Genomic DNA, 27,976 nt, shown 5'->3' on the forward strand with positions numbered 1-27,976 from the left:
TAGGAGTGTTGAGAAGCACGGCCATAGAATCTGACAGATGGGAGCAGACCAGAAAATATTCCTCCATTCACATAACAATTAAAACCCTAAATGCTCAGATCAAGAAAGAATATTAAAAGGGGTAAGGTATAAATATGCAGTAACAAATGAATTCAGACCTATCTGAATTACACCAGACTTCTCTCTCTCTTTTTTTTTTTTTTTTTTTTATTAACTTGAGTATTTCTTATATACATTTCGAGTGTTATTCCCTTTCCCGGTTTCCGGGCAAACATCCTCCTCCCTCCTCCCCTTCTTTATGGGTGTTCCCCTCCCCATCTTCCTCCCCTTGCCGCCCTCCCCCCAACAATCTAGTTCACTGGGGGTTCAGTCTTAGCAGGACCCAGGGCTACCCCTTCCACTGGTGCTCTTACTAGGATATTCATTGCTACCTATGAAGTCAGAGTCCAGGGTCAGTCCATGTATACTCTTTAGGTAGTGGCTTAGTCCCTGGAAGCTCTGGTTGCTTGGCATTCTTGTTCATAAGGGGTCTCGAGCACCTTCAAGCTCTTCCAGTTCTTTCTCTGATTCCTTCAACGGGGGTCCTATTCTCAATTCAGTGGTTGCTGCTGGCATCCGCCTCTGTGTTTGCTGTATTCTGGCTGTGTCTCTCGGGAAAGATCTACATCCCGCTCCTGTCGGCCTGCACTTCTTTGCTTCATCCATCTTGTCTAATTGGATGGCTGTATATGTATGGGCCACATGTGGGGCAGGCTCTGATTGGGTGTTCCTTCTGTCTCTGTTTTAATCTTTGCCTCTCTATTCCCTGCCAAGGGTATTCTTGTTCCCCTTTTAAAGAAGGAGTGAAGCATTCACATTTTGATCATCTGTCTTGAGTTTCATTTGTTCTAGGCATCTAGGGTAATTCAAGCATTTGGGCTAATAGCCACTTATCAATGAGTGCATACCATGTATGTCTTTCTGTGATTGGGTTAGCTTACTCAGGATGATATTTTCCAGTTCCAACCATTTGCCTACGAATTTCATAAAGCCGTTGTTTTTGATAGCTGAGTAATATTCCATTGTGTAGATGTACCACATTTTCTGTATCCATTCCTCTGTTGAAGGGCATCTGGGTTCTTTCCAGCTTCTGGCTATTATAAATAAGGCTGCGATGAACATAGTGGAGCACGTGTCTTTTTTATATGTTGGGGCGTCTTTTGGGTGTATGCCCAAGAGAGGTATACCTGGATCCTCAGGTAGTTCAATGTCCAATTTTCTGAGAAACCTCCAACTGATTTCCAGAATGGTTGTACCAGTCTGCCTCCCACCAACAATGGAGGAGTGTTCCTCTTTCTCTGCATCCTCGCCAGCATCTGCTGTCACCTGAGTTTTTGATCTTAGCCATTCTCACTGGTGTGAGGTGAAATCTCGGGGTTGTTTTGATTTGCATTTCCCTTATGACTAAAGATGTTGAACATTTCTTTAGGTTTTTCTCAGCCATTCAGTATTCCTCAGCTGTGAATTCTTTGTTTAGCTCTGAACCCCATTTTTTAATAGGGTTATTTGTCTCCCTGCGGTCTAACTTCTTGAGTTCTTTGTATATTTTGGATATAAGGCCTCTATCTGTTGTAGGATTGGTAAAGATCTTTTCCCAATCTGTTGGTTGCCGTTTTGTCCTAACCACAGTGTCCTTTGTCTTACAGAAGCTTTGCAGTTTTATGAGATCCCATTTATTGATTATTGATCTTAGAGCATAAGCCATTGGTGTTTTGTTCAGGAAATTTTTTCCAGTGCCCATGTGTTCCAGATGCTTCCCTAGTTTTTCTTCTATTAGTTTCAGTGTATCTGGTTTGATGTGGAGGTCCTTGATCCACTTGGACTTAAGCTTTGTACAGGGTGATAAGCATGGATCGATCTGCATTCTTCTACATGTTGACCTCCAGTTGAACCACCACCATTTGCTAAAAAATGCTATCTTTTTTCCATTTGATGGTTTTGGCTCCTTTGTCAAAAATCAAAGTGCCCATAAGTGTGTGGTTCATTTCTGGGTCTTCAATTCTGTTCCATTGTTCTATCTGTCTGTCTCTGTAACAATACCATGCAGTTTTTATCACTATTGCTCTGTAATACTGCTTGAGTTCAGGGATAGTGATTCCCCCTGAAGTCCTTTTATTGTTGAGGATAGTTTTAGCTATCCTGGGTATTTGCTATTCCAGATGAATTTGCAAATTGTTCTGTCTAACTCTTTGAAGAATTGGATTGGTATTTTGATGGGGATTGCATTGAATCTGTAGATCGCTTTTGGTAAAATGGCCATTTTTACTATATTAATCCTGCCAATCCATGTGCATGGGAGATCTTTCCATCTTCTGAGGATTTCTTCAATTTCTTTCTTCAGAGTCTTGAAGTTCTTATTGTACAAATCTTTTACTTGCTTGGTTAAAGTCAGACCGAGGTACTTTATATTATTTTGGTCTATTATGAAGGGTGTCGTTTCCCTAATTTCTTTCTCGGCTTGTTTCTCTTTTGTGTAGAGGAAGGCTACTGATTTATTTGAGTTAATTTTATACCCAGCCACTTTGCTGAAGTTGTTTATCAGCTTTAGTAGTTCTCTGGTGGAACTTTTGGGATTACATAAATATACTATCATATCATCTGCAAATAGTGATATTTTGACTTCTTCTTTTCCGATCCGTATCCCCTTGACCTCCTTTTGTTGTCTGATTGCTCTGGCTAAAACTTCAAGAACTATATTGAATAAGTAGGGAGAGAGTGGGCAGCCTTGTCTAGTCCCTGATTTTAGTGGGATTGCTTCAAGTTTCTCTCCATTTAGTTTAATGTTAACAACTGGTTTGCTGTATATGGCTTTTACTATGTTTAGGTATGGGCCTTGAATTCCTATTCTTTCCAGGACTTTTATCATGAAGGGGTGTTGAATTTTGTCAAATGCTTTCTCAGCATCTAATGAAATGATCATGTGGTTTTGTTCTTTCAGTTTGTTTATATAATGGATCATGTTGATGGTTTTCCGTATATTAAACCATCCCTGCATGCCTGGGATGAAGCCTACTTGATCATGGTGGATGATTGTTTTGATGTGCTCTTGGATTCAGTTTGCCAGAATTTTATTGAGTATTTTTGCGTCGATATTCATAAGGGAAATTGGTCTGAAGTTCTCTTTCTTTGTTGTGTCTTTGTGTGGTTTAGGTATAAGAGTAATTGTGGCTTCGTAGAAGGTATTCGGAAGTGATCCATCTGTTTCAATTTTGTGGAATAGTTTGGATAATATTGGTATGAGGTCTTCTATGAAGGTTTGATAGAATTCTGCACTAAACCCGTCTGGACCTGGGATCTTTTTGGTTGGGAGAACTTTAATGACTGCTTCTATTTCCTTAGGAGTTATGGGGTTGTTTAACTGGTTTATCTGTTCCTGATTTAACTTCGGTACCTGGTATCTGTCTAGGAAATTGTCCATTTCCTGTAGATTTTCAAGTTTTGTTGAATATAGGTTTTTATAGTAAGATCTGATGATTTTTTGAATTTCCTCTGAATCTGTTGTTATGTCTCCCTTTTCATTTCTGATTTTGTTAATTTGGATGCATTCTCTGTGTCCTCTCGTTAGTCTGGCTAAGGGTTTATCTATCTTTTTGATTTTCTCAAAGAACCAACTTTTGGTTCTGTTGATTCTTTCTATGGTCCTTTTTGTTTCTACTTGGCTGATTTCTGCTCTGAGTTTGATTATTTCCTGCCTTCTACTCCTCCTGGGTGTATTTGCTTCTTTTTGTTCTAGAGCTTTTAGGTGTGCTGTCAAGCTGCTGACATATGCTCTTTCCTGTTTCTTTCTGCAGGCACCCAGCGCTATGAGTTTTCCTCTTAGCACAGCTTTCATATTTCCCATAAGTTTGGGTATGTTGTACCTTCATTTACACTAAATTCTAAAAAAGTTTTTAATTTCTTTCTTTATTTCTTCCTTGACCAGGTTATCATTGAGTAGAGCATTGTTCAATTTCCACGTATATGTGGGCATTCTTCCTTGATTGTTATTGAAGAACAGTTTTAGGCCGTGGTGGTCCGATAGCACGCATGGGATTATTTCTATCTTTCTGTACCTGTTGAGGCCCGTTTTTTGACCAATTATATGGTCAATTTTGGAGAAAGTACCATGAGGAGCTGAGAAGAAGGTATATCCTTTTGCTTTAGGATAGAATGTTCTATAAATATCCGTTAAGTCCATTTGGCTCATGACTTCTCTTAGTCTGTCTACATCTCTGTTTAATTTCTGTTTCCATGATCTGTCCATTGATGAGAGTGGGGTGTTGAAATCTCCCACTATTATTGTGTGAGGTGCAATGTGTGTTTTGAGCTTTAGTAAGGTTTGTTTTACATATGTAGGTGCCCTTGTATTTGGGGCATAGATATTTAGGATTGAGAGTTCATCTTGGTGGATTTTTCCTTTGATGAATATGAAGTGTCCTTCCTTATATTTTTTGATGACTTTTAATTGAAAATTGATTTTATTTGATATTAGAATGGCTACTCCAGCTTGCTTCTTCTGACCATTTGCTTGGAAAATTGTTTTCCAGCCTTTCACTCTGAGGTAATGTCTGTCTTTGTCTCTGAGGTGTGTTTCCTGTAGGCAGCAGAATGCAGGGTCCTCGTTGCGTATCCAGTTTGTTAATCTATGTCTTTTTATTGGGGAGTTGAGGCCATTGATGTTGAGAGATATTAAGGAATAGTGATTATTGCTTCCCGTTATATTCATATTTGGATGTGAGGTTATGTTTGTGTGCTTTCATTCTCTTTGTTTGTTGCCAAGACAATTAGTTTCTTGCTTATTCTAGGGTATAGCTTGCCTCCTTATGTTGGGCTTTACCATTTATTATCCTTTGTAGTGCTGGATTTGTAGAAAGATATTGTGTAAATTCGGTTTTGTCATGGAATATCTTGGTTTCTACATCTATGTTAATTGAGAGTTTTGCAGGATACAGTAACCTGGGCTGGCATTTGTGTTCTCTTAGGGTCTGTATGACATCAGTCCAGGATCTTCTGGCCTTCATAGTTTCTGGCGAGAAGTCTGGTGTGATTCTCATAGGTCTGCCTTTATATGTTACTTGACCTTTTTCCCTTACTGCTTTTAATATTCTTTCTTTATTTTGTGCATTTGGTGTTTTGACTATTATGTGACGGGAGGTGTTTCTTTTCTGGTCCAATCTATTTGGAGTTCTGTAGGCTTCTTGTATCCCTATGGGTGTCTCTTTTTTTAGGTTAGGGAAGTTTTCTTCTATGATTTTGTTGAAGATATTTACTGGTCCTTTGAGCTGGGAGTCTTCACTCTCTTCTATACCTATTATCCTTAGGTTTGATCTTCTCATTGAGTCCTGGATTTCCTGTATGTTTTGGACCAGTAGCTTTTTCCGCTTTACATTATCTTTGACAGTTGAGTCAATTATTTCTAAAAATATGGAACGCTTCACGAATTTGCGTGTCATCCTTGCGCAGGGGCCATGCTAATCTTCTCTGTATCGTTCCAATTTTATTATATGTGCTGCCGAAGCGAGCACCAGGATAGACATTCTTTATCAGCAGGTCTCAGGGTAGAACTGGATATGTGACCCTGTTCTACAGCACTGTCCAGAGTGGTAAATGCAGCTTCTGAATAGGAATGCAGGCCTGGCCTCTAGACCTCCACCTTCCAGGCCTGTCTGGAGAGCCTGATGCCCTGGCAAAAGAGACTCCTTCTCTCCAGAGGAGCACTGCAGTCAAATGACATATCAGTGATGAAAACTATCAGTCCCCAAAGGCATGCCACTGAGCAGAGATAGCCTCAGTCATGCACCTCTGCCCATCCCCAGTTCCTCGTGTCAATAACTCAACCCTTTCATGAACTAGATGGCAATACTTGAGGCAGGATGATCAGTAGTTTACTGGCCAATCTGGGCTCTATGAGACGCTCTCCCTGAAATCAGAGCCAGCAGGAAATTCAGTATGAAAGATCGTTGTAGCCAAGCTCAACAACCCGGTTCAGAGCCTGGGACCCCACACGGTAGGATAAAGTGACTCCCATGCTTTTTCCTCTACCTTCAACACTCATGCTTTGGAATGCACACCCCTACAATGAGATCAATACACATGGAATAAAAATTAAACAGAAAAATTAATGAAGACAATGCAGACAATGTTTTAAAGGATCCTGGGAGTCCTCACTCTGCACTTCCCTTTCCTTTGCCTTGGGAACATCACCTGCACCAGAGGCTGAGACTTCCTGAAAGAGAGAGAGGAGAGATGCACTGTTCATTCCGCTGGAGCTGTGCAAAGACCAGAGCCACCTGTCTTTTCCTGATAGTGGGAGCTGGGCCCAAGTGTGGGCTGCTCCTACTAGAGGCACCACAAGAAGAGGACCACCTTCCTCAAACCTTCCTGGAAGTCAGAGTACGGGCTATGGACTTCCCTCAATCCTCAGAGGACTCTCTTTCAGCGATGGCTCAGAGCCTCTTAGGACAGAGAGGGACCAGAGCTTCCCCCCAAAGCAAGATTCCGGTCTTATCTGACAGGTATGAGGGCTTAGGGATGGGACAGTGGATGTGACAAGTTTACATGTAGCACAGGGGCTAGGTTAATAAAGAAATCAAAGAGGAAAGAAACCTGGAAGATTCCTCATCTGTTCTTTTTTGCTCTATTCGTAGGGATGAGGTGGCAGTGTGGGGTAGAGGACTAGGACACAGCACAGCCTTCTCTGCTCATGGTGAACTTTCTAGGCTGCCTGGTCACTGTGACCAGCATCTTTTCAACTGTGCCATTCTACTACCAAGGCTGACACAACTGGTGCACCATGTAGCAATAGGACTGTACTGACTTAGGCACATTTGGAATCACACAATGATCATGTGTCACAGATGGGTTTCTTTTTTTAGAAAAGGATTAAAACAAAAACTATTTATTTTGTCCATATGAGTGAGTACACTGTCCCTGTTTTCAGACACAACAGTAGAGGGTAGAAGATGAGATTAGAAATGGTTATATGACACAGTGTGGTTGCTGGGAATTGAACTCAGATCCTCTGGAAGAGCAGTCAGTGGTCTTAACCACTGAGCCATCCCTCCAGCCCCAGTATATTGTATTTTCAATGTTGTTTGTTTTATATCTTTACTCACGTATGTCTGTATGGCGTTCTGTGAGTACAGGTACTCATGTGCTTGTGTAAAGGTCAGGGACAACCTGAGCACAGATCCTCACCTTCTACCTCTCGTCCATGGCTGTGTATGCTAGGCTAGCCCTTCCCTCTAATCCTAGAGACTGTCCACTTTAGGCTCCTATCTCCCTGTGGGAAGGGCTGGATGACAGACTCTACTGCATCCAGGTTTATGTGGCTTCTAGGGACCTAAACTGTTGTTGGGCTTGTTCAGATGAAAATAAACACCATTTCACAGCCCTGGCTGGGCCAGGCAGCGCACGGGTCTTTGCTGCTCTTGCAGAAGACTTGAGTTCAGTCTCCAGCACCCGGGTCAGGTGGCTCACAACCACCTGAGACTCCAGGTCCAGGGACTTCCAAGCTCTTCTGGATAAACCTACATGGCAAAAGCAGGGCTGGGAGCTGGAGGCTTCTGGTGTTGGCTTCTCCATGCAGTAGGGGGCAAATCATGGGCATGTGAGGTAACATGGAACCCTGTAATTCTACAAAGTCCAGAAGCTCCTGATTTCCCTCATGGTGCCCTAGAGCCTGTCCACCACACATGGAGGCTTCAGGAACATGGCCTTTTCCTGACCTGTGTGGACTCTGCATCCTCACTCTCTACCCCCTGCTTTTCGGGGTTGGAAGTCTCAGGTGTAGGAGGCGCCTACCATAGGCCTCTTCTCTCAGCATTTCAGCATTTTACCCACTTGACCTTCACCGAGCATCCTTTGCTCTACACAGTTACCTCAGCCTGTGACCCTCATCCTCCAGACTCTTGTGAAGCAAACACCCATGGGTGTGCAGCTCTCATAGTTAGCCAGGCTAAAGGGTAAGGCAGCAAATCCTTCATGAACTCTACAGCTCCTGAGGCCTAGGAAAATGTCTATACCGGGGCTAAATTCATGCTGCCCTGTAAAACTACATTTTTCCTTTAAACAGAAGGATGTGTGGTGGTGGTGGCACAGGCCTTTGATCCTAACACTTGGGAGGCAGAGGCAGACAGATTTCTGAATTCAAGGCAGCTTCCTCTACAGAGCTAATTCCAGGTCAGCTACACAAAAAACAACACTGTCTCCAAGAGTAAAACAAAAAGAGAAAGAAAGAAAGAAAGAAAGAAAGAAAGAAAGAAAGAAAGAAAGAAAGAAAGAAGGAAAGAAAGAAAGAAAGAAAGAAAGAAGTGAAAGAAAGAAAGGAAGGAAGGATTCATGTTTTGTATACAATGAGATGCCTGCCTGTCTATACCTGAACCACCATGTTAACTATAACTCTTGTCACATCTGTATTAATTCAAATACTGAAGGCCAAATGGTTAAATCTTAATGACTATACAATTGGGGGGTGGTGCTGAAGAGATGGTTGGTTTAGTGGCTAAGAGCATAAGACCAAGGTTCAGTTCCCAGTGTCCACATGGTGGCTCCTATTAACCTGTAATTGCAATTCTAGGGAATCAGTCTGTACTTCACGGGCACCACACATACCACATGGTGCACAAGCATTTATTAGGTGAAACACTCAGGCCCATAAAAATAAGTAAATAAAATATATGGTTAACAGACACTGTGATTCAGGAAGTTCTTAGTGACTTTGGTTATCATTTCTCTCTCCCAGAGACCTGTCTTCCTCATGCTCAGCCTCCCTGGCTTCTAGGACATTTCCTAGCTCTATGGAGCATGAAGTACTCAACACCATAAGCCAAGCATTGCAAAGCCATCTGCACCTTCACTGCTACACCTTCTCCATGGCTGTGTCTAAAGGGAGAGACTTGGAATCTCACAGATGCAAGGCCAAACCTGTTGGGCTATGTGAGCCCAGCCACCCAATAGTCAGATCTACTCCTGTCCTTGGCTATGGCATGAGGCTCTTAAGACAAATTAATCTGAAGGATCTCAACAGCTATGCTGTTAGACCTCTCATTGCTCTGCCCGACCTACAAGCTCCTTTACTGGCTCAAATTCACACCTGAACTCCTCTCCTGCCTCAGCCACCATCAGCTCTTCTACTCCTCTCCACCTGTGCTCTGTATAATCCACACTAAGGTGGACGTTAACCTCTTGTGGACCTCCAGATGTATGCTTGTGATTACTCTTCATTGGCTGTTTTGTATAGGTAGGCAGGTTCTTCTAGTCTCATGCAGAACACTGCTCACACATTTTGGATCTTACAACACCCTCTTGATTGAGAATCCTGACTAATGACTGACTGAGCCTTCCATCCCTGAAGCCACCCTCTGTGTCCCAGTACAAGATGAGAATCCCCACCCTAACCCCTGGTGTCCACTTTCATCTCAGAAGCTAGACTCTGCACTGCCCATTACCTTTTGGTTCTCTGCCTCTAATTCTGTTAAATAGTTCCTCTCTTCTTTAAAACAAATTTATTTTGTTGTTTATTTTTTGAGACAGGGTTTCTCTGTTTGGCCCTGGCTATTCTGACAGGCTCTCTGTAGATCAGACTTGTCAGGAAACCAGATATCTGCCTGCCTCGGCCTCTTAAGCACTGGGATTACTGGATTGTGCCAGCATGTTTAATTAAAAATTAATTAGTGGCAGTGCATGTTGGCGCATGCCTTTAATTCCATCCGTTGGGAGGTAGAGGCATTGTGAGTTCCAGGACAGCCAGGGCTATAAATTAACACCTTGTCTCAAAGAAAACAAGCCAAAAATGAAACAAAAATGTTGCAATATGGTCTTAGGTATGTAACTGAGTCTGTTCTTGAACTCTGAATCCTCCCACTTTCACTCAGGTGCTAATCAGCAGGCTTCTGTCTTGACTTTCACTGAGCACTCAGGGCTGCCAGGACTGTTACCTCTCCCAGTGTAACTCCTGACTCTCTCATCAGCATCATCACAAAACTCCTGCTAAGAATTAAGGAAACCTGAATTCTAAGGAACAGTCGGAGCTCCAGTATTTCCAAAGCTCACTCTAATAGAGATGGATCCTATGCTGCAGTAAAATGGTCACAGCTGGAGGTCTTAATTCCAGGACTTGGGACAGAGGGGTCGGAGGATCTTGAATTCAAGGTTATTTTTATGTTACAGTGTTGCTCAAAGCGAGTTGGGCTGCTACAAGATACCCTGTCTCAAAACTATACCAAACACAGCTAAAATGAAACAGAGGAGTTTGAGTGGGCATAGATGGGAAAGCTCAGCACTTTATGGCTAAGCCACCTGCTGCCAGCACCAAAGTCCATGCACAGCCCCAATTCTGAGCTGTGTCTGGGACCCCACTTAGGAGCACGCACCAAAGTAGCTCAGGTCCAGGGCTTTTGGTCTAAGAGGAATTCAGGCAGTCACACTTTGGATGCCAGTTCTCCAGCTCAACTGCCTGTCAGCCCAGGATCTGGTCTTAGTCATGGCTTGGCATCCCTAAATTCCTCCCAGCTGTGCTCAGAACTCACCCTGTGCCCCGTTCTGATGAATCTGCCATTCTCCATGGGAGTAGCCTCAAGAAGTCCCTCACATCTGAAGCACCACTCTGAGTACACTAAATACTGCAGGGAAGGGGCGTGGTCAGCAGAGCACCCACCCCTTTCAGCTGTAGAACATTTAGCTCTAGAGTGAGCACTGCTGTGCATTGTGGAACTTAAGCAGTATTCCAGCCTTGGCCTGGGAAGAGCCGTTGACACCCACACTTTCTGGGGTGACATTGTCTCCTGAGGATAGAGTCAAGTCAGGAGTGGCAACTGATGTTCACGAGAGACAAACTTTCTTCACCACCTGCCCATGCTGGCCCTAGGATCTGGGCTTTTTAGGTGACATGAGTGCTGAGCCCCCCAGGTAGATGGGTTTTCAGGGGTCAGGTGGTTATTGTCACCAAAGGTATCCACAAGGATAAGTCATACTGTACTAATTCCCATATTAGATCCCTTCTCATGGGTCACAGAGGTCGTGCTGGGTCCTAAATGTGGACCCAGGTTCCTGGCACTTTTGAAGAGACTGGTCAGGGCGCAGGCTTCAGGACATTTTGTTTGAATTATTTTGGGGGATTTTATTTTTACTGTTGGGGACAAACCTAGGGCTGCCATGTGGTGGGAAAAGGCTTTGCCACAGCTGTAGATCATCCTTAATTATAAACTCCTAAATTCTCCCAATCCTGGAACTTTCTAGGTCCCTCACATGATGCAACCTTTGGGGGATTCCTCACATAGAATCATGGGGTGGATTGCATCCCAAAGAGAGACAGTGGGAAATGTTCCCCAGTGTCTGCCTGTGGCTGTGGTGATGAGAGTGGATGTAGTGACCAGTGGATGGCAGGGCCCATGTGAAACCCTTTTGGTTTCCACTTGAGTGGAATCTTCACCATGCCTTTTTTTTTTCTTGAAACACAGGTGGGCCTGGAACTTACAGTCTTCCATCACTCTGACTCAGTTTCCCATGACTGGGATCACAGGCTTAAATTACTATGCCCATCTTTCTTTTTTTGTATTTATAAATCTTCTAAAACCCAGAAGGATCTAGAATTTAAAATTTTGCGATCCAAGGCATTTCCAACAGGGGATTCTTGACCTAGGAGTGTCCAGACCAATGTTTATTGTGTGGCTACTTCATTCCTATAACAGCTTATTTTTGACAAAGAGTTCCAAGGTGTGATGTCACTGGGCATCAGGCAGTGTCCCAAATAGCAGCACTGACTCAGGTTGTAATTTAGGCTGGAGAAACTTACTAGGACCCTTGTAATCCTAGCACCCTGGGGCCTCACATGTCCTTAGTCTGATCTAGTGATGAATCAACTGCTCTTGAGGGTGGATTGGAATTCTAGTCACTGTGAGGCAGGAGCATTAGTATCCTACAGCCACTCTGGGCTCCATAGGAAGACCCTGTTTCAATGGTAAAAGGGGTCACCTGCGAGTTCTTACTGTCTTCCCTGAGGCCTTCCTGCTGGAGTTAGAATAGCTGTCTCACCAAGTTGAAGCAGAGGGCAGAATGTTGGTGCCTTCTATAATGAGGACTAGTAACAGATAGTCTATGGAAATTCTAGAAAGTTCTACAGGTATTTATGTCATGTGCATGGGAATTGCTGGCTTCCCTGTGTCCTTTGCCTTTAATTTGCAGTCCATGGGGCACCTGGGAATGTCCCCAAACCAGGCTGCACACAGGACTTGTCCCATGATTCTCACTTGCACCCAGTGCCTGCCTGATTGTCATAAGTCTGACAGAGCCACTGTATGCTCTCCTGACACCTGCGGAGAGCAGTATATGGGACCCTACCATCCCCACACTGCCCATCAGTGTCTACAATGTCCCTATATGGCACTGAGATGGTCTAAGCTCCTTCCCGCCTATATGCTGCATCAGAATCTGACCATTCCTAATTTCCTCCTCTCACACCCACACTAGAAGCCCTGTACCCACACTAGCCCCAGCTGGCCTGTTGCCTACTGACACCTCATGGACTCTGCCCCAGTCCCCTGCCCTACCCTGCCCTGCCCTGCCCTGCCCTGCCCCAATGCCCTGCCCTGCCCTGCCCCAATGCCCTGCCCAGCCCAGCCCTGCCCCAATGCCCTGCCCTGCCCTCACTCAGCTGACATTGTGGACATCTCAGGACAGTCACTGGACAATGGCTGACACACTTGTCTGAAGACTGGAAATGTTTCTCGATCTTGGAGAGGAAAGAAGGACCCTCCACCTACACTGTCCTCTAAGGAAGTTTATTCAGGTGAGGGATGACAGGGACTGTTTTGTCTCACGTCACACATGTCAGTAGAAAATATCCTAGGTATTGGATGGCGCTGTTAGCATTAACAGAACAAAGCCCATAGTGTTGGGAAGATTAATAAATTATGAGTAGGATTAGAAAACCCCAAGCCTCTTCCAGGTCCTAAGAGGGCAAAAAATACCACCAAACACAGCATTAATGTGGTAGGTTGGTTAAATCTAGTTACTAGATTCTAGTGTGATAACTATGACCCTTTGTGTGTCATGCTCAGCTTATAATGACTAGAGGACCTAAGCTTGAGAGTCACCAATGCCTCTCCCTTGCTTCTCCAGCTGCTGAGCATTGAAAAGCCCTAATGAGACAGCATCTGTTTGCAGACATACTGGATTATTCTTCTTCACTTAATCTCTCTCAGTCACCTCCACTCTCAGTAAGTCAGTTTAATTCCATAAATTGGAAATGAGTCACGTGGAAAATATACTTTCTCAATAAAATCACAGATTTCAAGGTAAAAGGTGAAACATGAACTATCCCACCTAACTTCTGGGCTTGCACAGACCTGCTCTGGAAAAGAAACATGTGGTCACAGCTGCAGTCTGGATTCAATATGGATGCTCTTGAGGTCCTCCCTAAGCTGCATAGATTGAGATAATTATCTTGCTTTCTATCAAAAGAATTCATTATGCCAAGTTGGCCTGTAGAAGGAGGCTAGTCTCTTCTGTATTTTATCAGATGTGCTTAATGTATATAATCATCGATAGTAAGTGAAAGATCTGTTTGGAATTGAAACTGAGTGGTGCTGGAGGATGATCCTGAATGCACAATGAGCAGTGGAGGCACCAGAGCCCGGTGTGGATGCCTAGCAGGCTGCCACATTGAGCAGGCACCGCTCAACCACCTGTACATACACATCTCCTGAGATCTCTCTCCTTAATTGAAGGTGATCATATCCATCTAGTATAGCACATGCCCTGGAAGGACAAAAGCTACCTACAGGAGCTGTGGTGATGACTCACAGGTTAGAGCATCTGCTTCTCACTCAGAAGAACCACATGGTCCCTAACAATCATCTACAATGGGGAATGCTATTCCCTCTTTTGATCATGAGGGAAATGCACTCAGGAGTGGCCCAGACATACATTTGAAAAAAAAAAGATCCATTGAGTTAAATGATAAAAATAAATATAATCAGCAACAATAAAAAACACAGCATATGAATGATCAAGTGAAACAGCACCTATAAAAACCTATTTCCCAAAATGACGTTGATGGTCATTATCTTTCTGGTTTAATAATATTGCTGTATTGTAAGAAAAACTGAGGCACATGGTTCTCGATTAGGATTATTCTATATTCCTTTGTGAAAGTTGTCATTTTTTCTGCAGCTCTACAGGCATGAGTGTGTGTTACTCAATATCTGGTGCACACAGTCAATAAGGAATGTGTGTTGTAGACTGATATAGACTAGGATGAGCAGAAGACATGAGAGCATGGATACAGTATGTCAGTGATTACATCATAAAGTGTGTTTCCATAAAAAAGTCATACACAAAAGACACCATCACCCTGTGTACCCCTTGGTGGCTTTGAATTCACTGGACCATGCAAAGATCCATATCTAGCTGTCAGTTCTAAGTCTACAGGAGGGGAAAGGACCCTTGAATAAGATGGTCATAAGAGTCAAGAGTTACAAATCAATTTTTATTCATAAGGAATACAATTTACAAAAAACAGGCATAAAATGAACAACTAAAATGGTATAAAAAATGAAAAACAGTAACAAGAATATATAACTATGATATAACAAAAAGAAAACTTCAATGAAAATCATAACCAAAAATATTTCTTAACAGCATTTTCTTAATGAACATTTAGAAACACAGTTGTAGTGCTGTTTCTCCTCTAGGACACGAGATTTCAAGGCAGTCCCCTCAGATGTCTCTCAAATGGTGTTGTCGGTATGAGAGAGGAGAAAGACCTCAATGAGACAGGCTGGCATACGGATACATAAATTTAGGGTCTCTATACAATGAGGAAATTAACTGAGAAGAAGAATATTCTCCCCAAAAAAGTCTTTGACTGTTGAGGATTGTCGTCAGCAGGGAACTCCTGACAGAGAAACTCACTCTTCAGGGGGCTGTCTTCCTGGGATCTGTCCTATTCCATGTCTCCTGCAGTTCCTGAGACCTGGGAGGAGAAGGCAGCTATTAAGACACTGATTTGGTGGGGACACGCATACCAGCTGTCAAGTTGCTGCCTTCTGTCCCTTCAGCTGCATTGCAGAGACAGCACTGATCTTTTCACTGAAATCATTGCTAATATCTCTGCAGCCTGGGGAAAGTCACCAACAACCCTCACAGTACTGTGGGAGAACAAGCTGCTCCTCAAACTTCTACCAGTGAAAACCAAGAACGGGGAAAGGAGAAGAGACCTAACTGGGTTGCAGGAAGAAAGGAGAAGGCCACATGATACTGAGATCAAAGCCAATGACCAGGACTCATTTGCCATTTGCACTTGGTTCTTATCCCTACAAGGTGCTTCCAACCATCACATTACCCCTGTATGACCTTTGTCACACGACCAAGAACTCGTTCAAAACTCTTCATAGCATCCAATCTATGACAGGGAGATGCAGTCATGTGATATGTTATTCCTCTGTCACCATTTCTGGACTGCAGTTTCAAAAAGGGCAGAGAAGTATAATTGCCAATAATTCAGTTTCTGGAGAGTGGTTAACATCCCAGAATACTTGTGCATAGACAGAGCCATGAATAACTCTATCACATGAGGTGGGTGACTGATTGGGTGTGGGGAGATTAGAAAGATGATAGGGGAAGCAAAGATGTATCCAATAGGCAAATGGTATCAGACATTGTTAATCTGACTCAGCTGCTTTTTCCTACCACATTTTGCTGGGTCTGGAGGTTGCTGGTCTTCTCCTGTTCGTCTTCAGCATTCGGGTTCAACTCAAACAAATATCGCTGTAACTCCTTGCTCTCCTGCTTCAATGTGACCAACTTCTTCTTCATACATGCCTGGTCCATCAGGAGCCGGCTGTGCAGGTTGCTGGAAACACACTCTGCATAGTAAGATCCTGAAGCTTCTTCCTCCCATTCCAACTGCCAAATCCCACAAAGTCCACCAGGACCCAGATACCCATAAAGACTTCAAGAATACATCTCCATACATGTAAGGCTGCTGCACAAACAGCAAACGGCCAATCCAGGGAAGAATAAATTGTTCCTGTGACCCAAGCACCAATAAGAGTCCATGTCTCTCCAAAAGAACAAGGGATCTACAACTACCCATGAGAGCCCAATGCATCGGGGCAACATCAATTAGTAGGCGGCAAATAACCACAAGAGAACAGTAGAACCAAGGGAGGTCATGTAAACCATGTGGTCCACACATTGAGCTTTGTTAAACCTGGTATGACCCCAGAGCCGCAGGTTGGCCTAATAACACTCTGATGCCTGAATCAGTGTAGTTCTATCCAGAGCCTTCTAAAGATGCATAGACACTGTGGTGATAACTGACAGTCCCTTATGGAACTGAATCTGAGTCCAAAAGACCCACGGCACAGTGATATTTAAACAGCAGAAGAGATGGGCCCAGAGCTGCAGACCCTCCGGTCCAGAACAAAGAGAGGCAGACATGGCCATTCCACAAGTGATGGGGCCTTCTGACCAGTACTTACCGATAGAAGTTAATCTCCTTCTTGAGCTCCTGAAATTTCTCACGATGTTCAATGTTCTTTGTGTCTAAGTTGTGCAGTAATGACATGACCTCTTTCTCCTTTATCTTCAAGTTTTCATAAAATGGATTTGGCCTGAAGTAGGGGCTGGCCCCAGGAAGATAGAACCCAATGAACATCGAGGTTTAGGATTAGAGGAACTCAGGCTGTGTCCTGTACTACCCCAGCCCTGGAAGGACACTTTCTGAATTCTACATATTTGGATCTTCTTCAGCTTCAGAAACTTGGAATTGTGTGCCCAGGACAACAGAAGCTAAGCACCCAGATAAAGGGTCCCCTGGCTCACATTTTTCAATCAGGAGGGCTGGATCTGCATTCAAACCTGTTATGCTGTCAAGAGCCTAGGCCACAGAGCTTACCCAAACACACACACACACACACACACACACACACACACACACACACACACATCCAGAAACCTCTGATTTCATTTTTCCTGTTTTGACAAGTGGAATGCTACAAGCCGAATAACTAATATTCTAGAGGCAGACAGTACACATAATTCTGGAGATGAGACCAGATATTGCCACAAACTTATAATCTGCCCAAGGCATACAAATGTATAGACAAATGTGACTACACAGGCAAAGAACTGTGCTGTTGAAAGTGGGGCTTCCAAAATAAAGCACTTACACCTCCATGAAACTATTATAAAGGTAAATCCTGAGGTCAAAAAACAGACCCCTAAATTCCAAAGGTGGAGGGATAGAGAAACATATAAAGGTTGTGCATATGCATGCAGACCTGTGCACACACAGACACACAAACTGGGGCACACCCACAAGAAAAAAAAAGTAAGTTCTCCAGCTCAGAAAAAAAGAACCAAAAAAAAAAAAAAAAGAAAAAGAAAAGAAAAGTAAACAGACTCAGAGAATGAGAAAGAGAGACAAATATGGAAAGAGCACAATGAGAATCAGTAGAAATGCATGCACCATTACTGTCTCAGAGTGTAAGGCACAGAGACAAGAAGGAGCAGGCCAGAGCCTCAGGCCTTCTACTTAAGCATTGATATGCACACTGTGGGTCCTGTCACCTAAGGCTGCTGCCAGGAGATGATAGCGTTCAGTCACCTTCCTAGCAAGTACAAACACTCTCCACAAACTCACAGCACCTAGAACCTTGCAAAACTACCACCTGTCAAGGGCTTTCCAATTGTACACTGGGAACTCATGCTCCAGTGACTTTATCCCTGAAATCTTCACTCAGATTGCAAGTTCAGATTTTCAACAGGCAGAATCAGAGAGTCCATTTTCAATCTCACTCCTCAGTAAGGGTCAGGTTCTGAATCTCCTCTCTATGGGAGATGAGGTTTAGAACAAGTTCGTTTGTTTGGAGCAATGCATACCTCTTGCTCATGGATCCACCTGTCACATAAAGGAGGCGATCTGTCAGCTCATTTCTCTCCTTGGTAGTTAGCTCCAGTTCTCTATTCAGCCTCTCCTCTTCCTCGTTGGCCTGCACCTTGTTTAGGACATTTTCAGGGGATGACGTCTGTCTGCAGGCTGCTGTAGGTAGAAGAACACAAGTGAACCCTCATGGGGCGAATGCATAGAGCATACACAGACCACAGTGAGGTCCAAACAGGAGAACATGCTTGGAAGCCAGTGTCACTGCAAGGAGTTTGGTCTATGTGAAAGAGGCATCCTAAGTGGATCACAGTTCCCCCACTACTATATAGAGACCAAGAGATGTAAGCAGCCAGGTGTTCCCTATGCCCGCCCACACAGGCTTACAAGTACCAGAGAGATGCCTTCTCCAGGATTATTATCAGGTACGCAGGCTACAACCTGGTTTCAGGACCCTACCCCTCTGGTTTCAGAAGTCAGATCATCAATTCAGCATCCACAATGACTTGATTGATCAGGGATACTCAGATATCCTACACTGTTACTCTAGTCCAATAACTTTGCATTAAAAAGTCATGTAGGGGGAGGACATGGTCAACAGATTTATTAATTCCCCCTACTGAAATGACAAATGCCCCAGAAGTGCCAATAGGTTACAGGCTCTTTCTCTACCTGCTCCATATAGTTTGGCTACTGTAGAAAAATATCTGCCACACAGAACCTCTAATATATGAAGGTAAGATTGGCCCCGTCAGCCAGAGGTAGTCAAAGGAGTTCTAAGAATATAAGGTCATGCCAGGAGCACAGTTCTCTCCCTCTTACTACTGTCAGATAGTCACTGAATTTAAAGAAGCAATGAAAGTGAAGTACATTGATGCCCTGTTTAATTCAGAAAAGTTATACCCTCCATGACTACTTATGGTGTTATTATATCAATTTAACATACCGAATGCACTGTAAAAGTAAAGACTAGAAGTTCACCCAATAATCGCATAGGCATTGCCATATCCTCCATGTGGTTATGGAGAAACTAATAATGTGAAAACCCTGACTTTCAGGAATTGTGATAATCATGGAATTCAATATCTGTGGAGATGTTCCAGTAGTTGTGGCCCATTGCTATAAAGGCCAGCTGAAGTCCCCCATACTCACCCCTGAGAGGAAGCTCAACATACACTGCCCAGAACTTACTCCACATTCCCCATGTCCTGTGTCCATCATTACCTTTAGGTTTCGTTTGCTTCACTCTAGACTCTTCTCTATCAACATCAACTCTCCCAAAGCGCCTGAGAAGACGGGCAAACATGCCTGTGGATATATCCTTTGGACAGTAAGAGAAAAAGTAGGGAATTGGTTGTCACAACGATACTGGTGACATCACAGGGATTCCAAGGTCTCTCTAGGAGACAATAGAATGTCCACGAAGGGACGGCTGATGTCATGGATAACAGACTTTGCCTCCTTGCTAATGTTCTCCCTGTACTGAGCAAAAGCTGATGGACCCTTTTCAGGGGACTTCCCTGTGGCATAGCCACTGAGCACCACATGCTTCCAAAGCCAAATTTGGCTCTAGGCTTGATTGGAAAAACCTAAGTCATTGCTATGTTTCTAAATGAGTGCTTCCTCCCCAATCCCTGCACAGAAATGTTTCATCCTACCTCAAATTCTCCTCAGTCAGCAATATTACCCATTAAAGATTACTGAGAAATCACACCAGTTCCTATAAGTAGCCAAAGAGGTCTCCTGTCTCATCATGTGCAGGTGCATGAAATCACACCCAGAAATAGCCTGTAGGGTAGGTTGCGATGTGGGTGTGTGTTATAGGTACAACCTGAAGCTTTGTGCTTAACATTTGACAGTTGCCACCAGATTCCTTAGGAGAAAGAATTGCATTCATTATGGTCCTGGCAACAATGTGGTGATCTGTTAGCAGAGGAAACTGAAATATTGGATCCACCAGTGAATGCACCCTCAGGCTGAGTGTGGGGCTCTCCTCTTTGCACTTAAGTTACCAAAGTAGGATTGCTTACAGGCCTCTCTAAGCTATAACGTGTGATTTCATCTGAAAAATAAAATAGTCAGCAGATGTTGGGGGGGATGCAGCCAAAGGAGTAGGACAAGCCTAGAGACATAACTCAGTGGACAGAGTAAGAAACAAGCATCTTCACTCCTGTTTCATGGATCACCCCACAAAACACAAACGCATCTATCCTACTTAAAAAAAAAAAACCAAGTTATTTTATTGAATGCATACACTAATACTGTTTACAGTATTGGTAGCAAAGCTCATATTTTGGTGGCAGATCCATGACTTGAACTATCTTCCTGACAACATATAAAACAATAAATAAATAAATAAATAAATAAATAAATAAATAAATAAGAAAAAACAGAAAAATAAAAAAACACAAAAAGCACAAGCCTTTCATGTGAAGTTACAGAAGAGTGATCCAGTGGTCACTTCTGACCAGGCCATTTTAGCTATGACAGTGTATAGTGACCTTTAATTTGATGGGTCCTATATAAAGCTTTGTGCAATATTGTCATTTTAACCAACCTCATCCAGAACATACATAACAACACAGGATATGATCACAATGTCCTTGCCGTGTATCAAGTTATTTTTCTATGTCCTTGATTGTCAGGCATATTACAGCAACAATCTGAGATGGCTGGTAGACTTGGAAGAAAGTAGATATGAAAGATGCCCGTTTGATATCAGTACAGCCATTTCTTACGAATGAGAATCTTTTAAGCTGGCCCTCGCTTAGCCCCTACACATTAGACAATAGAACAGAAAGTACAGAAAGCACATTCCCACCCACTCTCTAGGAAGCTGCTGGACCATAAGAACAGAGGGTACAGAACATATTTACTGCAGGGCAATTAGAAGACAGGAAACATCTCTGGGAAGCTGACTGACCACTATAGAAGTGAGATGTCCTTGGTACTGAATGCAGCTGTGCTATAGGCTGACATAGCTATAGCCTTTTCCTGGGAACTCCAGAAGAGAAACACCTGCCAAGACAGATATCCTTGGTCCTTGTCCTGGGAACCCCAGGATAAGAAAACATATATCAAGTCAGACGTCCTTTGTACTGAAATAGCTGCATTGCTGTGGTTACAGCCTTATCCCAGGAATTCCAGGATGAGAAACATCTGCCTAGTTATCCTTGGCACGAAATAGCTGAGCTAAGGAAACTGTGTAATCTTAACTGACATTTTAAGCTGTATATATCTGTTGTTTGAGGCTCCTCACATTCCTCCTGTGTGAGGACCGTGTCGAGCCCCAGTGCATTGGTATCCCAAAGTAAACTTCTTGTTTTTACATCAAGACTGAGTCCTGTGTGTTCATGGGGTGGTGATTGTCCTCAGGACTGGAGCGAGAGTCTCCTCTGTCTGAGGGTCTTTCAGATAAAGCTATAGTTGTGGGTTACACACCTCAGCTCTCATTGGCTAATGCTGTCCTCACAGTCCTTGGAGGCCCCTTTGTAAGACTACCTGTTGGAAAGTGGAAGCAGCTTTATTTGAGCTCAAAGTGAACCTGACGAGCAACTTAGAGAACAAGATGGGGTAATTGAGAACCTGTCTAAAACCAGCACTGAAACCCACCCTCCATTCAAAGCATCATCTACCAATTCTTGAATTTTTACCATTCTCTGCCAACCAGTCTTTCATTCAGGAAAGGTAGAAAAGAACTGGAAATGATCTTTGTATTCTAAGGACCTCGATCTGTCTTTCCTTAGGTCCACGTTAAGAACAAATGAAATGGGTATCACCATCTGAACAACTTAGTATCACCTACTCAGCATTTCTAGCCTAATACTGTGCCTATGGCAATCTCAAGCTTCCCTGAGTGTTGCTGCCCCAGCAAGCAGAATGAAGAACTGAGGTCAAACCCCAGCGAACCTTTCAAGGGGTTAGAAGAAAGCCATCAGAGATACTGCACTTCTTTGTCCTTCGATTAAATCAAGATGATACAACGTGAATCTAGTGTGCTATTCAACCATACATCTTCCTCACAACCCCACCTATCTGAGTTCATTGCTTGGCAGAATTCATGCCCCACCATCCTAGATATTTCTTGATTCATTGCTGCCAAGGGCCAGGTTTCCTGAGTTTTGTTTTTTATAGAATTGGGTGTAGTCAATCATAGTTGCCCTCTGTAAGAAATGACAAATATCTATAATAACTGAATATTCTGAAGGTTTTTATACTGGTTTTATTATACATGTAACTATGAAAAGAAAACATACATATTTGATCAATGAAATGAGTAAGATTGATTTAATGAACAGAAAAATGGATGGTACTTCAAAACTTCCATGATTACATATTATCTATTTAATTCCCTCCACAATAGCAAGAAGCGGACATTATTATTTACTTAAACCGAGAAAATATTAATTGTTTGGCCTGCTTTTCTGAGCTTCCTTAAGGTATAGTTAATTGACAGAGCTGTGGTTTAAAATTAGGGTCCATATTGTTCTGTTTTAAATGTGTGACTTTTCTTTCTATTTTTTTCTCCATCTTTATTAAATTGGGTATATCTTATTTACATTTCAATTGTTATTAACTTTCTGGGTTTCCAGGCAAACATCCCCCTAACCCCTCCCCCTCCCCTTCTCTATGGGTGTTCCCCTCCCCATCCTCCCCCCATTACCACCCTCCCCCCAACAAGCCCCTTCACTGGGGGTTCAGTCTTGGCAGGACCAAGGGCTTCCCTTTTATTTCTAGTGGGTGCTGCTCTCCCTGCTCCGTGGGAAGTGGATGGGGGGAAGGCCCGGGCCTGAGGTGAGTTGGAACTGGGGTAGAAAGCATAGGGTCTCCTAGGTGAGAATGCCAAACCACCACTGCTGCTGCAGCCACCATGGAGAAGCCCTTGTTCCTGCTGCAGGGAGGAGAGTCTGGTGGCCACAAGATGGCTGAAGGGGAGCTGAGAGTGGAAAGCTTCATCACCCGCCTGCTGGAGGTATGAGGATATCGTCCGGAAAAAATTGTGCAGATGACTGGAGCAGAAGTCCGAGGGCTGTGTATCACGTCTCGTGAAATCTTTCTTAGCCAGCCAACAGCTGTGAACACAGGTTTCTTTTGGAGCGCAGGCCTGTGCAGGCTGAGAACCTAGGTGGGACAGTTCAAGCTACCCTTTTTCCATGGCCAATCTCAGATCATATTCAGAAAGTATTTCTTGGGCTAAAGAGATGGCTTAGTGGTTAAGAGTACTGACAGCTCTTCCAGAGGTCCTGAGTTCAAATCCCAGCAACCACATGGTGGCTCACAACCATCTGTAATGAGATATGATGCCCTCTTCTGGTGTGTCTGAAGACAGTCACGGTGTACTTGTATATAATAAATAAATAAATAAATAAATAAATAAATAAATAAATAAATAAATAAATCTTTAAAAAAAAAGAGTGTTTCTTCCAAATGAGGAATTTCCAATTTATGGAATTGAACTAATGGTGGAAGTGACACAGAGAGTTAAAGTACAGAAGGAATAATCCAGAATGTCCACCAACAGTTGCTGTCACACCAGGACTTTTAAAAGCTCAGCTGCTAGAGAAGCAATGTAGTCTTTGGTTATTCTCAAGCTTAGGTCTTCTAGTCATTATAAGCTGACCATGACACAAAAAGAGTCATCTATATCAAAATAGAGAATAGTAACTAGATTCACCGCACACTATCACATTACTACTGTATTTGAGGTTCTCAGTTAATATCCAAGAACCTGGAAGAAGCCTAGGTCTTGCTACACATACTTATAATTTATGTCCCCATTGTCAGCTGAGATTCTTCATGCAGCCTGGGGTCAAGGAGGTCATCCCACAAAGCACAAAACACCCATCTCAGATAAACATGTATGGTTTATTGAATCCAAAACATCCATGAATTTCAGGACACAATTAAATGTTGAAACCTAAGGATAATAGATATAGAAGAGAATTAAGATTTCTAGTTCATAGATCCAGTAAACACCTTCAACAAATCATAGCAGCAAACCTCCATAAGGTAAAGAAAGAAAAGGCCATAAAGGTACAACAAGCCTACAGAACATCAAACTAATTGTACCAGAAAAATTCCTCCATTCACATAATAATTAAAACGCTAAATGCACAGATCAAGAAAGAACATTAAAAGGGGTAAGGTATAAATATCTAGTATCAAATAAATTCAGACGTATTTGAATTACAGCAGACTTCTCAACAGAGATTCTAAAAGTCAGAAAATCTTGGGCAGATGTAATGCAGACACAGGCTCCTATATCCAGCATAATCCTCAATCACCATAAAAGGAGGAACCAGGATATTTCATGACAAAACCAAATTTAAACAATTCTTTTCTCTAAGAAAGCACAACAGAGGCTAATAGGAGGAAAACTCCAAGACAATGAACTAAACTATACCCAAGAAAGACCAAGAAATTAATCTTCTCTCAATAATTTAAAAAAAGATAAGCACACAAACAAAATTTCACCTATAACCAAAAAAGAAGAGAAAGCAGCAATCATTGGCTTTAATATCTGACCAGATCCTCTTTCCCTAATCCCCAAGCTCCCAGGGGCCAAACTGCCAGCCAAAGTGTATGCAAGGATGCTCTATGGTTCTAGGTGAGTCCTGTAGCCCCACCAAAGGCAGATCCTAGAGGTGTGAGGTGGGAATGGATATGTGTGGGTGCAGGAGCACTGTCACATAGGCAAAGCTGAGCAGAAATGGGATGTAAGGTTTGATGAGGGGCGTGTGGAAAGCAGGACAACAGTTGAAATGTAAATAAATAAAATAACCGATTAATAAAAAATTGCCAAAAATAAAATAACAAGTAAAAAGGTAAATGAAAATTAAACCAAACCAACCAACCAAACAAACAAAAACCCCTGTAGTGTATTGGCCTAATTCTGCTTGTATTTTAATGCTAATTTGTGGAACTCAGGACTGGTTAACCCCAAATAACTGACCCTGCTCCCAGTTAACTGTGATTATAAAGAAGCCAACAGCCAACAGCTGCACAGCAGAGAGATGGGGGAGGTGAGCTTTGAGGGCTTTGCTAGAGAGGATCATGAGGAGGGAAGAAGGAAGTAGAAATTGCCAAAGAATAAAGGAAGAACATGTATGATGGAGAGGAGAGAGGAAGAGGACAGCAGCCATGGTTAAGAGAGAGGAGAGCCTGGTCCTGAGGGCTGTCCAAGTGGAACAAAAACAGTCAAGATGCTACACAGTCAGTAAGAGCAGCTCTCAGGTGAGCAGAGATCACCAGAGACCCCAGACCAACAAGATACGCAAGCATAACTCCATCCAAACTCCCTCTCAATATCCCGTGTCCTCCATGGGTCTGGCCTCAGCGTGTGTCCTGCGTCAGCACATGTGTCTGTCTCAGCTGACATCACTCTGCCCATCAGCCCGAGCCCCAGGAAACAGCGAGAAACTACAGCAGCCCACCAGAAGGTTTTTTGCTGTGGTTCTATGAAGTCCCAACAAATGCAGCTCAACTACAGAATGCAAGGCAGACCAATGCATGTGTGTCCTTAGTGCAGAACCCTTCATCATGTGTCCTTTCACATGCGTGCTTTAGCAGAACATCCTTTTACCTGTGTCTACCTCAGTTAAATGTTCCTTCACACATCTGCCTTAGCCTTTCACCTGTGTCCACTTCAGGGAACCACTCCTTCAGGTGTAGAATTTCTCTAGATTAGCAAACCGCATACAGAACATTCAGAACAAATCAAGGTGTGTGGTCAGCATGTCCTTGAGCCAAGTCCCTTCTCCTTGTCAGTGACAGCAGGCATGTTACAGCAACAATATGAAATGGCTGGCAGACATGGAACAAAATAGCAAAGCTATTCTGGGGGATGTCACACCATACCAGCCACCAGCTCAGCTGAATTTTTAAGTTTTGATGTTACAAGTGAATATACTTGACCTTCAAAAACTGAGAGAGCCCACTTTTAATATGAACTATATAATCTAGGCCAAGACCGCCTCTAGGGCAAAGGCCCTCAGCCTGTGGGTCGTGACCCACACAGGGTCTCCTATCAGATAGTTTATACTACAATAAAGATTCATTACAGTAGCAAATTTACAGTTGTGAAGTAGCGACAAAATAATTTTGTAGTTGGGGTCACCACAGCATGAGGAACTGTTCTAAAGGGTTGAGGCCATAGGAAGGTTGAGAAACACTGCTCTAGGAAATTATGTTTTCTTTCTCTTTCATATTTTTCAGACAGAATCTCAAACTGTAGCTGAGATTGGCTTGGCTTGGAACATGTGTGTAGTTCATGCTGGCATCAGACTTATGGCAATTCTCCTGCTTCAGCCTCCTACTCAGGAGCCTACCAGGGTGAGATCACAACCACGGGTAATGGGATTGCTGTTCTTGGTTGTCAACTTGAGTGTACCTGGAATTAACTAATGCCAAATGGCTTGACGCCCTGTGAGGGGGATCTCTCTCTCTCTCTCTCTCTCTCTCTCTCTCTCTCTCTCTCTCTCCTTCCTTCTTTCTGTTTTCCTCTCTTCAACCCCCTCCTCTTGGTCCTCCTCCTCTTCTTTGTTTTTTTGAGACAGGGTTTCCCTGTGTAGCTCTGGCTGTCCTGGAATTCATTTTGTAGACCAGGCTGGCCTTGAACTCAGAGATCCACCTGCCTCTACCTCCTGGATGCTGAGGCTAAAGGCATAAGCACCATTGGATTTTTTTTCTTAATTAAATTTTCTGAAGCAAGAAGACCTAATTGTAATCCAAATCTTGGAGATCAGAAGATAAATCTTTAATTCAGATCTTTTGAGATGGAATGGCCCACCTCTAATCTGGACCACACCTTCTTTTTTCTTTTTATTTTTTTCATCTTTATTAACTTGAGTATTTCTTATTTACATTTCGATTGTTATTCCCCTTCCCGATTTCCAGGCCAACATCCCTCAACCCTTTCCCCTCCCCTTCTATTTGGGTGTTCCCCTCCCCATCCTTCCCCCATTAGCGCCCTCCCCCCAACAATCATGTTCACTGGGGGTTCAGTCTTGGCAGGACCAAGGGTTTCCCCTTCTGCTGGTGATCTTACTAGGCTATTCATTGCTAGGTATGCAGTTGGAGTCCAGGGTCAGTCCATGTATAGTCTTTGGGTAGTGGCTTAGTCCCTGGAAGCTCTGGTTGGTTGGAATTGTTGTTCATATGGGGTCTTAACCCCCTTCAAGCTCTTCCAGTCCTTTCTCTGATTACTTCAACGGGGGCCCCGTTCTCAGTTCAGTGGTTTAATGATGGCATTCAGCTACGTATTTGCCGTATTCTGGCTGTGTCTCTCAGGAGAGATCTACATCCAGTTCCTGTCAGCTTGCACTTCTTTGCTTCATCCATCCTATGTAATATCTGTATAGGTATGGGCCATATGTGGGGCAGGCTCTGAATGGGTGTTCCTTCTGCCTCTGTTCTAAACTTTGCCTCCCTATTCCCTGTCAAGGGTATTCTTGTTCCCCTTTTAAAGAAGGAGTGAAGCATTCGCATTTTGGTCATCCTTCTTGAGTTTCATGTGTTCTGTGCATCTAGGGTAATTCGAGCATTTGGGCTAATATCCACTTATCAATGAGTGCATACCATGTGTGTTTTTCTGTGATTGGGTTAGCTCACTCAGGATGATATTTTCCAGTTCCATCCATTTGCCTATGAATTTCATAAAGTCATTGGTTTTGATAGCTGAGTAATATTCCATTGTGTAGATGTACCACATTTTCTGTATCCATTCCTCTGTTGAAGGGCATCTGGGTTCTTTCCAGCTTCTGGCTATTATAAATAAGTGTGCTATGAACATAGTGGAGCATGTGTCTTTGTTATATGTTGGGACATCTTTTGGGTATATGCCCAAGAGAGGTATAGCTGGATCCTCAGGTAGTTCAATGTCCAATTTTCTGAGGAATCTCCACACTGATTTCCAGAATGGTTGTACCAGTCTGCAATCCCACCAACAATGGAGGAGTTTTCCTCTTTCTCTACATCCTTGCCAGGATCTGCTGTCACCTGAGTTTTTGATCTTAGCCATTCTGACTGGTGTGAGGTGAAATCTCAGGGTTGTTTTGATTTGCATTTCCCTTG

The 27,976-nt window shown here is 43.2% G+C and overlaps 1 protein-coding gene and 1 non-coding gene across 4 annotated transcripts in view; both read right to left on the reverse strand.

The window, feature by feature from the left end:
• Positions 1–5,436: 5,436 nt before the first annotated feature.
• LOC134483698 (U6 spliceosomal RNA) lies at positions 5,437–5,543 on the reverse strand. Its single transcript, XR_015644456.1, has one exon. It is a non-coding gene; the product is annotated as a U6 spliceosomal RNA (small nuclear RNA).
• An 8,944-nt stretch (positions 5,544–14,487) lies between these two features.
• LOC134483411 (disks large homolog 5-like) overlaps positions 14,488–27,976 on the reverse strand; it is a 230,132-nt gene continuing 216,643 nt past the window's right edge. For 2 of the 3 annotated variants that reach the window (XM_087596581.1, XM_087596580.1), the window contains 4 exons: positions 17,905–18,064; positions 16,503–16,646; positions 15,709–15,871; positions 14,488–14,992 (listed from right to left, as the gene is read on the reverse strand). In XM_087596581.1, coding sequence (XP_087452707.1) covers positions 14,963–14,992; positions 15,709–15,871; positions 16,503–16,646; positions 17,905–17,915 — 348 coding nt within the window. In that variant the 5' untranslated portion in view covers positions 17,916–18,064 and the 3' untranslated portion in view covers positions 14,488–14,962. Of the gene's footprint in view, positions 14,993–15,708; positions 15,872–16,502; positions 16,647–17,904; positions 18,065–19,129; positions 19,227–27,976 lie in introns of all 3 variants that reach the window. The other variant, XM_087596579.1, reaches the window with a different exon arrangement.

Source organism: Rattus norvegicus, chromosome 19, assembly GCF_021556685.1.
Source record: "Rattus norvegicus strain SHRSP/BbbUtx chromosome 19, alternate assembly SHRSP_T2T, whole genome shotgun sequence".
Classification (NCBI taxonomy): domain Eukaryota; kingdom Metazoa; phylum Chordata; class Mammalia; order Rodentia; family Muridae; genus Rattus; species Rattus norvegicus.